Below are 11,716 nucleotides of genomic sequence, written 5' to 3' on the forward strand. Positions count from 1 at the left end.
AGCCCCTTCCTTCCTCTCGCAGCCACGCCGAGCGCGCTGCCGGCTTTAGCGCTCCCTCTCTCCAGTACTCTCCGCTGCCTTTGCCTGCCGGGACACTCTCTATCCCCACGGACCTCAGCCTCGCCTAGCACGTCTGTTTATACCCTGCCGTGACCCGTCTCTTCCCCAAATCCCAGCCGCTCAAGCAGTTGCCTGTGCTGCCCCGGAGCCTTCCTCTGCCCCGTATGGGATCTCCTCGCGCCGCGCCAGGCGAGGAATACGGTCTCTGCATCTGTGGATGTCTCGCTCTTCTGGGTGTCATCGCTAAATTTCTCTCTCACAACTGCCATCTCCAGTTTTTTCCACTGATATTTCTTCCCCCACCACCCCCGTCCCCGACCCATGTCCAGCCTGCCTATAACCTCTCCTTTTTGGCTTTAACCCCTCCAAGCTTGTTTCAATTCAGGTTTTGATAACAGACACCCCACACACATAATTAATCTAATGGTTCACATTTCATCTGCATTCTCCTGGCACCTGGCTGATCTCTCTGATGTTTTCTTCTCACTTCAAAGGTAGACTTTAAGTCTTTACATACTTGTTGCCTCCATTCTTGTTGCACCATTCCACATCTAATAATCTTATCATCCCTTTAGAATTTGTGTTCTTTCTTTGAAAGTGTTCTGTAGCAATTCAGTGTCACTGCACGCCTCTGTGATGGAGCTTAATTGTGTGCTGTTGTCTCCTTTCAGGTTCTCTCTGTCCCACACCACACAATTCACTCCCCTGTGAATATCTGCAGTGGTGGGCCGCAGACCTACTCGTTTGTGCCACACCTGGTAAGCCCTACTGTCTAGCAATCAGATGAGGTTTATTATGTTGCATCAAATTTTTCTGCAGTCGTTCCCTCCTTTCTTGATTGCGGGGAGCTAACTACCGTCCATTACACAGCAGGCGATTGTCCCAGTGTCATACCTGAGCCTATTTATTTGAATAGTGTCCAACTCTTGCCTCTGCCATTTGCACAACAGCAGTTCTAGCTTCAGTCTGGGAACTAGCTTCTAGCTTCTCAGACTGTTTCAGGACAACCAATGTGTTGAATGCTGGCACAGCCTCGTTCTGCATGTGGCAAAAGGTTCTTGAGGGGATGAGGATCATCTAAAACAGTGCTGCCAAAGCCATGTTCTCACTTTCTGTCTGTGGCTAATTACTCCCTTTCTTGGTGCACACTAAAAGGCTTGGGGTATGATCCACTCCACCTGACATTAGGCTTCTACCAGAGGCACCAAATCCAGCCTGTTACTTTCTCCTCCAGAGCCAGAGGAGGGACAAAGTCAACTGTGGAGATAGACCACAGTTCTCAGATAAGACCAGCTAAGACGAGAATTACTATACACAGCTTGCAGCCTTTCTTCCTTTCTCTACTGCTTGCTACAGCAGCAGTTTGGGCTGGCTGAGCATTGAGCTCAAAGACTTCAGTTAGGTAACTGCTATGATCTCCCCACTCTTTTTATTTCTTTTTCCCCCCCCCGTTTGTTTTATTTTTTTCCTTTATGCAGACTTAAGAGGCTGATGTTATAAGGACAGTTATAAGTTTTGACAGTCATAACAGGATTTTTTTTTAAATAGAAGCTCGAACTATACCTAAGCAGCTGTCTCACACTGTAGTCCTTCCTAACAAAGACTCAGTCAGGTCTGGGAATGTAGTTATGATTTTGGCTTTTTCCTTCAACACCTGAGATCTGGATAAGTGGGACCCATTTTATTTTTTATTGATGTGTGCAACAAGTATGGGGCTAAGGAGTTAATGATTGCTGTAGCTGATTTTTAGGTAGTGTACAATCAGCTGTTTCTGCCCTGAGCTGTGGCTTGCCCTTCTAAGTGACTTTGCTGTTGCAAGGCTGACTGAAGCACAGTTCATTTGTGAAGGGGCTCTTAAACTTATGTTCAAAACTTTTGTTACAGGCTCTGTACCTATACAGAGTCTGATACTGCAGAACTTGCTGCTATTGATTTCTGTTTTGCTGCTAGCCTGTTCCTCTCTGGAAGGGGAAACAAATGCTCAGAATCAATTGGAGACCATGTCACAGCTGGGGTTGAAAGTCCACCATAGCCAGTGCTGGAAAAGTAAACATTAAGGTTGGTAAGACCTTAGGAGGCAGCTGATGTGCTCAGAAAAGCCCAGTTTTCTTTCAAAACTTTCTTGTGATTCCAGGCTTACAAATGACACATCAGTCTCCTGATCTCTTGAATTGCATTCAACGTAGGATGTGTTTTCCGTACACCCAGTTGTGAGCTTGAGGACTAATATGTGTAGTGCTCTGAGCCAGCTATAGGGCTGACAGACACATCTTCTTCCAAAGTGCATAAGAAATTTAGCGTTATTATTGAAGCCATCAGTCTCTCCTGTGATGGCACAAACTACAGTTCTATTGTTGTCTATGTACTTGAGTGAAATTGAAAAATAATTAACATATTGAAAGGAGCATGTTTAAATTGTTAAACTATTATCTTTATTGGCAGACCAGTCACTCCACAGCGTGCTGTACTGTAACTTCTTACCTGAAGAAATCAGCACCGATTAGGAAATGGCCAAAGTCGAAAGGTTTGCTTTTCATGTCCCAAGTCTGGAGGAGCTTGCTGGGGGTAAGTCATGCAGCATGTACTTTATACAAACTTGTAATGTACTCTTCAAACTTATCTTAAAGCTCATACCAAAGTATTTTTACATGCAGAATTACGGCTCTTAGCACACTGAGAGGTGAAGAACAGCACTATTTCTCTATATGCGAAGATTTCTCAGAGCACACAATGACTTTTCCCCCAAGCCCCCACGATATTTAATCACACAGAGAGGCTCTCAATCCCTTTAAAACTGCTGAATTTGCTGATTCTTGTGCAGGTTGTGAAAGTATGTCAACTACACACCAAACTTCTTTACACATACAGAATCATCTGTCCTCCTCTACCCTCTAGTATTTCTTTCTTTTTCAGGACTGCTCAAAACATAGCTGACAAGATGCAGTGTAGCATGGCAGATCCTGTTGCTTGAACCTAGTTGGCTCCTCCTTTGGTGATTGCTTTAGAACAGGGCTGCAGGAAACATTTCTTTTTTTACTTCTTTCTAAAGCCTTCACAAGATGTGCTCAGAATAACAGAATGGTTGAAGTTGGAAGGGACTTCTAGGTTCAGCCCAGTTGTTCATGAGCTTTTTTTCTTGCCCTAGTAGGAAGACATTATTCCTTCTGGCAGTCTCTCCCCTTCAGCAAATATACTAAAGGTTTTTTGTCTTTTGGATTGATCCCCAAGTTCAGTTTGCCAGTTTCCCGAATCTGTGTCAGTTCGACATTTCCAGGTATTGAGAACATGTGGTCCCAGCAGTCCCCTGGGAGGGTCCTAGTGCTTTTGTCACCCAGTCAGACTGGGGCAGTAGGCCAGGGCTGCTGTAAACCTGTGAGCTCTTCAGAGAACACCACATACTTGCAGTAGAATAGCTTGAAAGAGTATCAGAAAAATTTCATCACAAAGCAGAATTTTCCTTTTTTTCCCCATCTGTCCTGAGGATCTCCTGTGAGCTGTGCATTGTGTTGCTGTTCAGATTTTGGGTATAATTTGAGGAGTGCCCTTTTACTGTCCTTGTCCACTTACCTGAAGGTACTGAGATGTATTTAGAAATGTGCTAAGTACCATCTACTGACCCTTTTGGTCAACAGCTTGGTAAATCTGATCTCAAGAAGTAAGGTATGGCTGAAACCCTAACTGGTAGAAATAAAGGCACAGGAAAGTCTTCTGTGTAAATAAGGAACCACCTGATTTGAGATCACAGACTGCATGTTCTGTCTTTAGTTTGAGACATCTGTCTAAGCAGACCACCAGGCATGAAAGAACCTGGACCTTTCAACATAGTATTTGAAGCAATGTATTGTGAAGACAATCCCACACTCAAAGTTTGGAAGTTGTTTCCAAACAATGTACTCACCTAATCGTCCCTGTTGTTTGAGTGACTTTGCAAGTTCTGATCCTAAAAAACATTGATATGAAGCAAACCAAAAATTTTAGATTTGATACATTATCACCAGCACCGTTCATTATATGTCTTGCTCTGATAGTGGCACTTGCCAGAAAATCTCCACAAGACCATAAAGAGTATAGGCAGTAGCCCATGGTGGTAGAAATTTCCAGACAGCAGAAACGGTTTAAGATTATAATCAAGGTATTGCAAACTGTCTGGTTAATGTATTTAAAGAACTGATTGTTGCTTCAGGTAAATCTTCTTCCTCCTTTGCTCTTGCATCATATTTGACTGTGACTGTAATTGTCTGCTGTTTGAAGCAAACCTGCTGCTGAATGTGGTTGAAGTTTACCCACATTACTTCACACTGTGCTGCTCTGAGTGCTACTAGGAACACTCAGTTAATGTATTTCAATGAAAATGGTTTTTAAATTCTTAAAATTAATTAGTGGGGCAGCCAACAATTATCTGAACAAACTTTTGCTCCTCTTTGAAGTTCTGAGTCATGAAACAAGTGCCTTCAGACATTTAAATTAATGGAGTTACTTAGGGTAAGCATAAGTAATGTATCTTGCTGAAAAAAAGCCCAAACAGATATATTTATTGTTGTTAGAAACTTGTCAAACTCTTGGTAATTTTTCGTTGTCAATAATTTTGCCATTATTCTTTATTACAGTTTTGCAGAAAGGGCTTAAAGAGAACTTTGCTGATGCTCAAGTCTCTGTTGTAGACTGTCCTGATCTGACTCAGGAACCCTTCAACTTTCCTGCTAAAGGTAATTTAGCATTCCTGTCTTCCACTAAGACTTCTCCAGTTCTTTCTGCACAATCCTGCTTAGTTTTGATCCTCTAAAGGTGTTGAGAGAGCTTAAATTGTTTTTCAGGTAAAGAATATACATGAGAGGAGAGCTACACTTTATTTCTGGATTGCTTCCTACTTGATGTATGAAAAAGGACAAGTCATTACTAAGTACTTGTCATAATTTTTTTTCCTAACCTATCATTGCACACCCACTTACTTCATAAGCTTTACTTAGTGTACTGAAAAGGTTTTGAAAATAAGTTGTTTTCTTTCAAATGGAGAAATTTTTTTGAACCATGCCAATCACTATCTGAACCTAAGGAGTTGTGCTTCCATTAATTTTTAAATTCCTGACATTCATGTATGTCAGTGAAGTGAAACTGTCACTAGCTGTCTGGAAGACAGACAGACATGTCATCTGTGCTACTCATCTGAGTTCCCTCTGGCATCAATGTGAAAGAAACACCTCCAGAGGATTATTCATCCCTTCTTAAAATACATATCCAAATAAGTGGGATGAATTGTCCTGGGACAGCTTTCAGCTTTGCTAAAAGTTTGCAAGTGGAGTCCCAGCAGAGGTCTCCACTGTGTGGTGAGGATGTTACTGGAGAACAGACAAATGGAAGGTGTTGATCACTCTGCCTTTTTTTTTTTTTTTTTTTTTTTTTTTGTGCTTAGAGAATGTTATTTTACAACGGGTTGTGTAGCATTAAATCCTACTATGAATCATTATAGGGCTTGGACTTCTTAGTAGTTCAACACTTTATCTAAGCACACTAGGGAAATAATGTTCTCAAGGGTTTGAGAAGTTTGAGGAACCAGTTCCTTGGTGGGTTAGACTGTGTGATTATTAAAGATTATTGGGAAATAATATTTTACCAAGCTAACTGGGTGTATTTTTCCAGGAATCTGCGGAAAGCCTAGGATAGCAGATGTGGGAGGTGTTCCTTACCTCATACCTGTTGTACAGAAAGAAAAAGTGAGTTTTTTCCTGTAGCTGTGGGATTTAATATATTTGTCAAAAGAAAAGCAATAAACCAAACTAAGGACTAAGAGATACTATAGGATTCTACTTGTGAAAGACACTTTTCAGTGTTTAATGAGACTGATTCTAATGTGTGTTGTATGTCTCAGAATCTAATAAGTACAATAATTCAGTCTTTGAGTAAAATGAGCAGGGAACATACAGGTAAAACCTACCTTTTAGAAAACAAATAGATATCTACCAAGTTTGTTATAACTAAATGTTATGTTGTGTTCAGAAGCTGTGTTCAACCTAATTATCAAAAATATTAGTGCAGGTGGGTGTTGTGAATTAAATGCCTCCAGGACTACAGTGAACAGAATGACAATTGCAGATCAGAGCACCACACCAAAATCATAGAATGGTTTGGGTTGGAAGAGACCTTAGAGATAATCTAGTTTCAACCCCTCCTTCAGCAAGCAGGGATGCCAGCCACTAGGTCAGGTTGCTCAGGGCCCCATCCAGCCTGGCCTTAGACGTTCTCAGGGATGGAAGGATTGCTTTTCTTTTGCAGGTTTATGATCTAAATACAGTTGCAAAGGACATAGAGCTGCCTGGAGCTTTCATTCTTGGAGCTGGAGCTGTTTCATCCAAGGTTCTTGGAATAAATGCTGAGGTCAGTATATAAGTGTGATGGTTCTCAATTAATTCATGGAAGTATCATAACAGTAGAGCAGTATCATGCTGGGTATGTCCCATTTACAACAATGTACTTAATAAACACTTTCACACCACAAACACATAAAACACATTAGGAGGAATTGAGATGAGTGGCATCCACTGAGGTGCATACTCCTGAGATAATAAAGATTAATTTTTAACTTGTAATTCTTCAGGAAGCATGTGATTACCTTGAAGCATGCCAGAAACATGTTTTTTTGAAACTGATGGACAAAGACTTGACCAGAGGTTTTAATTCCAAGATTTAGAAATGCTTGTCAAACTTACTGGTAAATGCCTTTTAAATGCTCCTTGTCTTTTACCCTCTTGGATTACTTTGTTTCACCATTGTGAATTTTAAAGATACCACACACACAATAATAAACTGCAGGAGGGATAGGAGACAAAAACTACTACCTATGGAGACTTTGGTTAATCACAGTTTTTTCAGGCATAAACCTTAAGTCTTGCTGTCTCCTTTTGATGGATTTGTTGGCAGATGAGATAGTCCACATCAGCATTAAGTTTGGGCCACTATAATAGTGGTTGTTACTGTATGCTGAGAAAGTATTACATAGAATTACAATACTGGCATGTAGATTATAGATTTTTTTTCTTCTTCTTTCATTTTTTTTTTTCTTTAGCACTGGCATTCATCTTTATAAAACATTAAGTTTAATTGTCCAGATAAGGTAAACCTGTTTTCTCCACCTTTCAATTACATTACAATATTAGTCCATTTTTCTTACCAGTACAGACCTCATCCTGAGAGACAGAGCTGTGTGATGAAGTGGATTTTTTCTTGGGATCATGGCCCAAAGCTTAAATCACATTTATTTGAGTTCAGTTCATTTGGCTTATTCTTGCATGTTCTTATTGACTTACTCTTACATGTTCTTTTTCCCAGCTTATCCCTATTGTTCAAGCAAAGAGTGAAAAAAAGCCTGCTGTAAATGGGAGCTACGTTGCTCAGATAAATCCTGCAGACAAAGGGTGCCTGCTTGAGAAGTACAGCAGTAAATACACTGACTGTGAGTTTGGACTGTTGGCCAACCTTTATGCCAGCGAGGGCCAACCTGGTAAGGTACGTACTTGGATCAAAGGTGACTTTGCAGTGCTTTGTGACTGAAGGGAAACTCATGGTTCTCCTATCAGTTTTCTGTGATAATAGTAAAATAGTAATTCCACAAGAGAAGCATGCAAAACTAAAGAGCTGGTGTCAGTGATCAAGGGGAAGAATTATTGGAGACAGAGGCACTTGAATTTTTGAGGGATAAGTATGAGTTTACTAAAGCTTTTCCACCATAAATCATTCATCCAAATCCAGTCCAAATTAGCAGTGATTAAAGCTAACAGTGCAATGTACTTGTGTAAATGAGGTGTGGGCACTTACATAGCTTTTTGCAGAAGTGCTTCTCCTGACGCAGCCAGCACAAAAAGGTGCTGACAGAACGGTCAAAAACCTGACTGCTGCGTGGAAACTGAACAGCCTTCTCCCTTAACCCAGTGTTTCTTTCTGACAAAGTGGAAGCCAGCTTCCATTTTGTCAGCAACCCCAGAAGGGGGTTGCTCATGTCACTGTCTCAGCATGGGTAAATCTCTTGCTGCCCAGCTCCCTGTACAGGCAAAGCTAGCATTGAACAGAACTAAGGAAAAGACAGTTGGTCATATACTGGAAAGATGCAAATGCAGCAGCACTTGCATGGAACCTTATCTTTTCAAAAAGTGTTCTTGCGTTATCAGCTTGGGAGAATTTCAGAACAGCTTTCACAGACCTTTTCAGACTATTGCAACAGGAGATAGCAGTGACCAATTGACTTTATCTTCCAGGTCATTGAAGTGAAAGCCAATGGAAGAACCGGGGAGCTTAACTTTGTGTCCTGTCTGAGACAAACTTTAGAGAAACACTATGGAGAAAAGCCAGTTGGGATGGGTGGTACGTTTATCATTCAGAAGGGGAAAGCAAAGATTCACATTATGGTACGTTGTTCTCAATTCATGTAACTTTCTTTGTCCTCATGAAAACAGAGGTATAAATCAGGGTGTAACATCTTAGTTCGTTAACTTTGTTTTGTACTTTTAAATGTATGCATAAACTAATAGGATGAGCACTGTATTAAAGTAAGGAGTTGACATTACAAAATCGGTGTTACAAAACTAGTAATGCTGTTTTACTTGGCATTAATACCATCATCTTTTGAAATCTGTGTGCTGCTAAAGAACTGGAGAACTATTGTAAAACGAATTGAAATGAAATACATTAACTCAGATGATACTTATAAGAAACATTAAACTTTTTAAAAAATAACTGAGTTTCTAAAATGTACCAGGAGGAGGAGCATCCTCACTTCAGCAGTTCTCCCATTACCTGTGCAATGAAAGATGCAATATTCTGGTCACTTCTGTCTCTGGCAGAAACAGAGTGATGGGCTGTGGTGAGCTTCTTTCAGTCAAGAAGGAAAATGAACAGAATAGTGGGGAGGGGAAAAACAAAGTTGCTAGAGAAAAAGTATCCTGATGCAAGTGTCTTCCTTTTACTTAAAAAGCTTTTATTTTCGCTGTAGCCTCCAGAATTTTCTTCCTGTCCGCTGAACACTGATGAGGATGTGAATAACTGGCTCAAATTCTTTGAAATGAAGGCTCCACTGATTTGTCAGCCAGTAATAGTTTCCAGAGATCCAGTGAGTCTCTTTTACTCATTTCTAAGTATAGACTGAGACCTGTAATGAATTTTGGATGTGATTTTCCTTTTAAGAATGGGAGTGTGTATGTATTGTGTTAGACTCTTCCAGAGCTGGTGCCATGGTTTAGAAGCTTCTCATTTCTGTGAATTGTTTGAATTGAGGACAGGTCAATCTGTTCTGAAACCTAGTGGTTGTTCATAGTGGATTAATTTAATGGTTCCAGTTGCAACTATGCAAAAGTGCAAGTGTTTGCATCCCAAACTCAACAGCACAGTTTACATTCTCTGCTGGCCACACTGGGAGAAATGTCAAGAGCATGGAAGCTGGTTTAGCCACGTCTTTATGTAGTTCACTTTCATAAGAACTCCCTCTGCTAATGCTGTGTCAAAAGACATGAAGCATGTGTCTCATTGCTGATGTAAATTGAAGTCTCTGCAAAGCCTTGTGCTGGAAACTTATCTAGCATCTTTCACAAGCACCAAATTTAACAGCAAATCATTCAGGATAAAAACCAATCTGGTTTCAAAAACCATTAATGTGTTCATAATTAGGAAAACCATTTGTTTAAAAGTAACCAGAAAACCATAGATGAAAATGACTATTTTATAGGTAACAATGCAGTCACAAGTAATATAAAAATGTTTTTTTCCAGAGTTAAGTGGCACATACTGTAGGCTTAGATGTGTTGAAGGGTGTGATTTGATTGTGTCATTATGTGGCAGCCTTTGGCCTAACGCTAAATTTTCTGCATCTTGCCATAATCAACTGATGCATACTTTGAAAGCAGCCATCAACAGCTGCCCTGTTCAGAACCAATGCAACTTGTGTGGTGGATGCTGCTGAGTTTCTCCTGTTTGCATCCACTGCAAGCTCAACAACACTTGGTTTTGGAAATGTTTGAGTGTCACCACAAAGAGAGCAGTAGACAATGGCATTCCAGTGCCATAGCACTATTCACCAGTATCCCCTTGCAGCCCAGAAAACTAATCCTATCCTGGGCTATGTCAAACTAGCTGTGGCCAGGTCAAGCAGGGTGATTCTTTCCCTCGTGAGACCCCACCTGGAATGCTGCATGTAGCTTTGGGGTCCCAAGAAAGATGTGGAGCTGTTAGAGCAGGACCCAAGGAGGGCCATGAAAATGAGCAGAGGGCTGGGGTGCCTCTTCCTTTGAAGACAGACTGGGAACTGAGATTGTTCAGCCTGTAGAAGAAAGGGCTCCAGGAACACCTTATTGCAGCCTTCCAGTACTTCAAGGAGGCTTTTAGGAAAGACGGAGAGAAACTTTTTACCAGGACATGTAGTGACAAAAGAAGAGGCAAGAATTTTAAATTGAAAGAGAACAGATTTATCTTGGACATAAGGAAAAAAATTTTTAAGCTGAGCGTGGAGAGACAGTGGAACAGGTTGCCCAGAGAAGATGTGGATGCCCCATCCCTGGAAGTGCTCAAAGTCAGGTTAGATGGGGCTTTGAGCAAGCTGGTTGAATGGAAGATGTCCCTGCCCATGACAGGCTGGTTAGAATAGGTGATCTGTGAAGGTCCTTTTGAACCCAACCCATTCTATGATACATAAAACTAGTGGTGTTGATCTCATGGTTTAGTATGTTGGTTGCTATTTTATTCACCGTTCCTCCCATATTCATCTAACCAGGCTCTCAGAATTGGAGTAGAGACAGTCCCTTTATCACATGGGCCTGTGGCAATTCAGTGCAAAGGGGTTTGATTTCCAATAGGGGTTCCTTGGTGTGACTGCATTATTTAATCCCAATGGAAAGAAAGGTGGGGGGTGGGGGGAAAGGTTAAGAAGGAGATCTCAGTAAGCTTAACACTAAAGTTGGGGGCTGTCAGGGTTTCTAAATTCTTTTGTCTTACTGGTTTCACAAGTGTCTTGCAAGTTTTCACTGCTTAGCGTTTGGAGCTATGTGGAAATACGCATCTAGGCTAGACTATCCCGTGACCTTTCCCATGAGCGCCTCGTTGACGGGCCCTCTGTGTGATGCCAGGGCTTCGATCTGCGCGTGGAGCACACACACTGCTTCAGCCACCACGGGGAAGGAGGGCACTACCACCAGGACACCAGCCCGGACAGCGTGCAGTACCTGGGCTACTTCCAGCCCGCCGAGCTGCTCTTCCGCATCGACAGGCCCCAGGAGACGCACCTTGTCGGGAGAGACTGAGCCCCGCGGGCCGAGTTCATCTTCCTCAAGTACAAATGCTGATTTTTTAATGCTTTTAATTATGCACACTTACGAGATTTAAGAATAAATATGAGAACAGCAAGCTGCCGCCTTCTTAATTGTGTCACAGGGAAGAACTCGGAGCATACGTGTCATTGGAGTTATGACCGAATTCAAACGGTAATTAAATTGCAGTGTTATTGTATGCTTTCCTGTTGTTTGGTTGAGCTTCCTGCGTGGCTGCAGCTGACGATGGGAAACCAGAGGTGAAATTATGTTTAGAACGGCACATGAAACCAACTTCTGGTCAAAAATAACGCTGTAGAAGAACACGGCAGGAGCTGCTGGGCTCGGCACGGTCCCTCCACCGCCCTAGCCCC

General features: G+C 41.6%; 2 protein-coding genes across 2 annotated transcripts in view; both read left to right on the forward strand.

The window, feature by feature from the left end:
* The first annotated feature begins 699 nt into the window (after positions 1-699).
* On the forward strand, positions 700-11,439 carry CUNH11orf54 (chromosome unknown C11orf54 homolog). Its single transcript, XM_008636775.2, has 9 exons — positions 700-818; positions 2,503-2,625; positions 4,668-4,766; positions 5,698-5,771; positions 6,331-6,432; positions 7,384-7,560; positions 8,307-8,456; positions 9,041-9,157; positions 11,163-11,439. Exons 2-9 carry the CDS (start codon positions 2,568-2,570, stop codon positions 11,334-11,336), a joined length of 951 nt encoding a protein of 316 aa, XP_008634997.1. The 5' UTR covers positions 700-818; positions 2,503-2,567; the 3' UTR covers positions 11,337-11,439.
* Positions 11,440-11,499: 60 nt separating this feature from the next.
* The window catches only part of MED17 (mediator complex subunit 17), a 15,943-nt gene continuing 15,726 nt past the window's right edge, over positions 11,500-11,716 (forward strand). The window contains exon 1 of the mRNA XM_017738185.1: positions 11,500-11,516. Coding sequence (XP_017593674.1) covers positions 11,500-11,516 — 17 coding nt within the window. The remainder of the gene's footprint in view (positions 11,517-11,716) is intronic.

Source organism: Corvus brachyrhynchos, unplaced genomic scaffold, assembly GCF_000691975.1.
Source record: "Corvus brachyrhynchos isolate BGI_N302 unplaced genomic scaffold, ASM69197v1 scaffold117, whole genome shotgun sequence".
NCBI lineage: Eukaryota > Metazoa > Chordata > Aves > Passeriformes > Corvidae > Corvus > Corvus brachyrhynchos.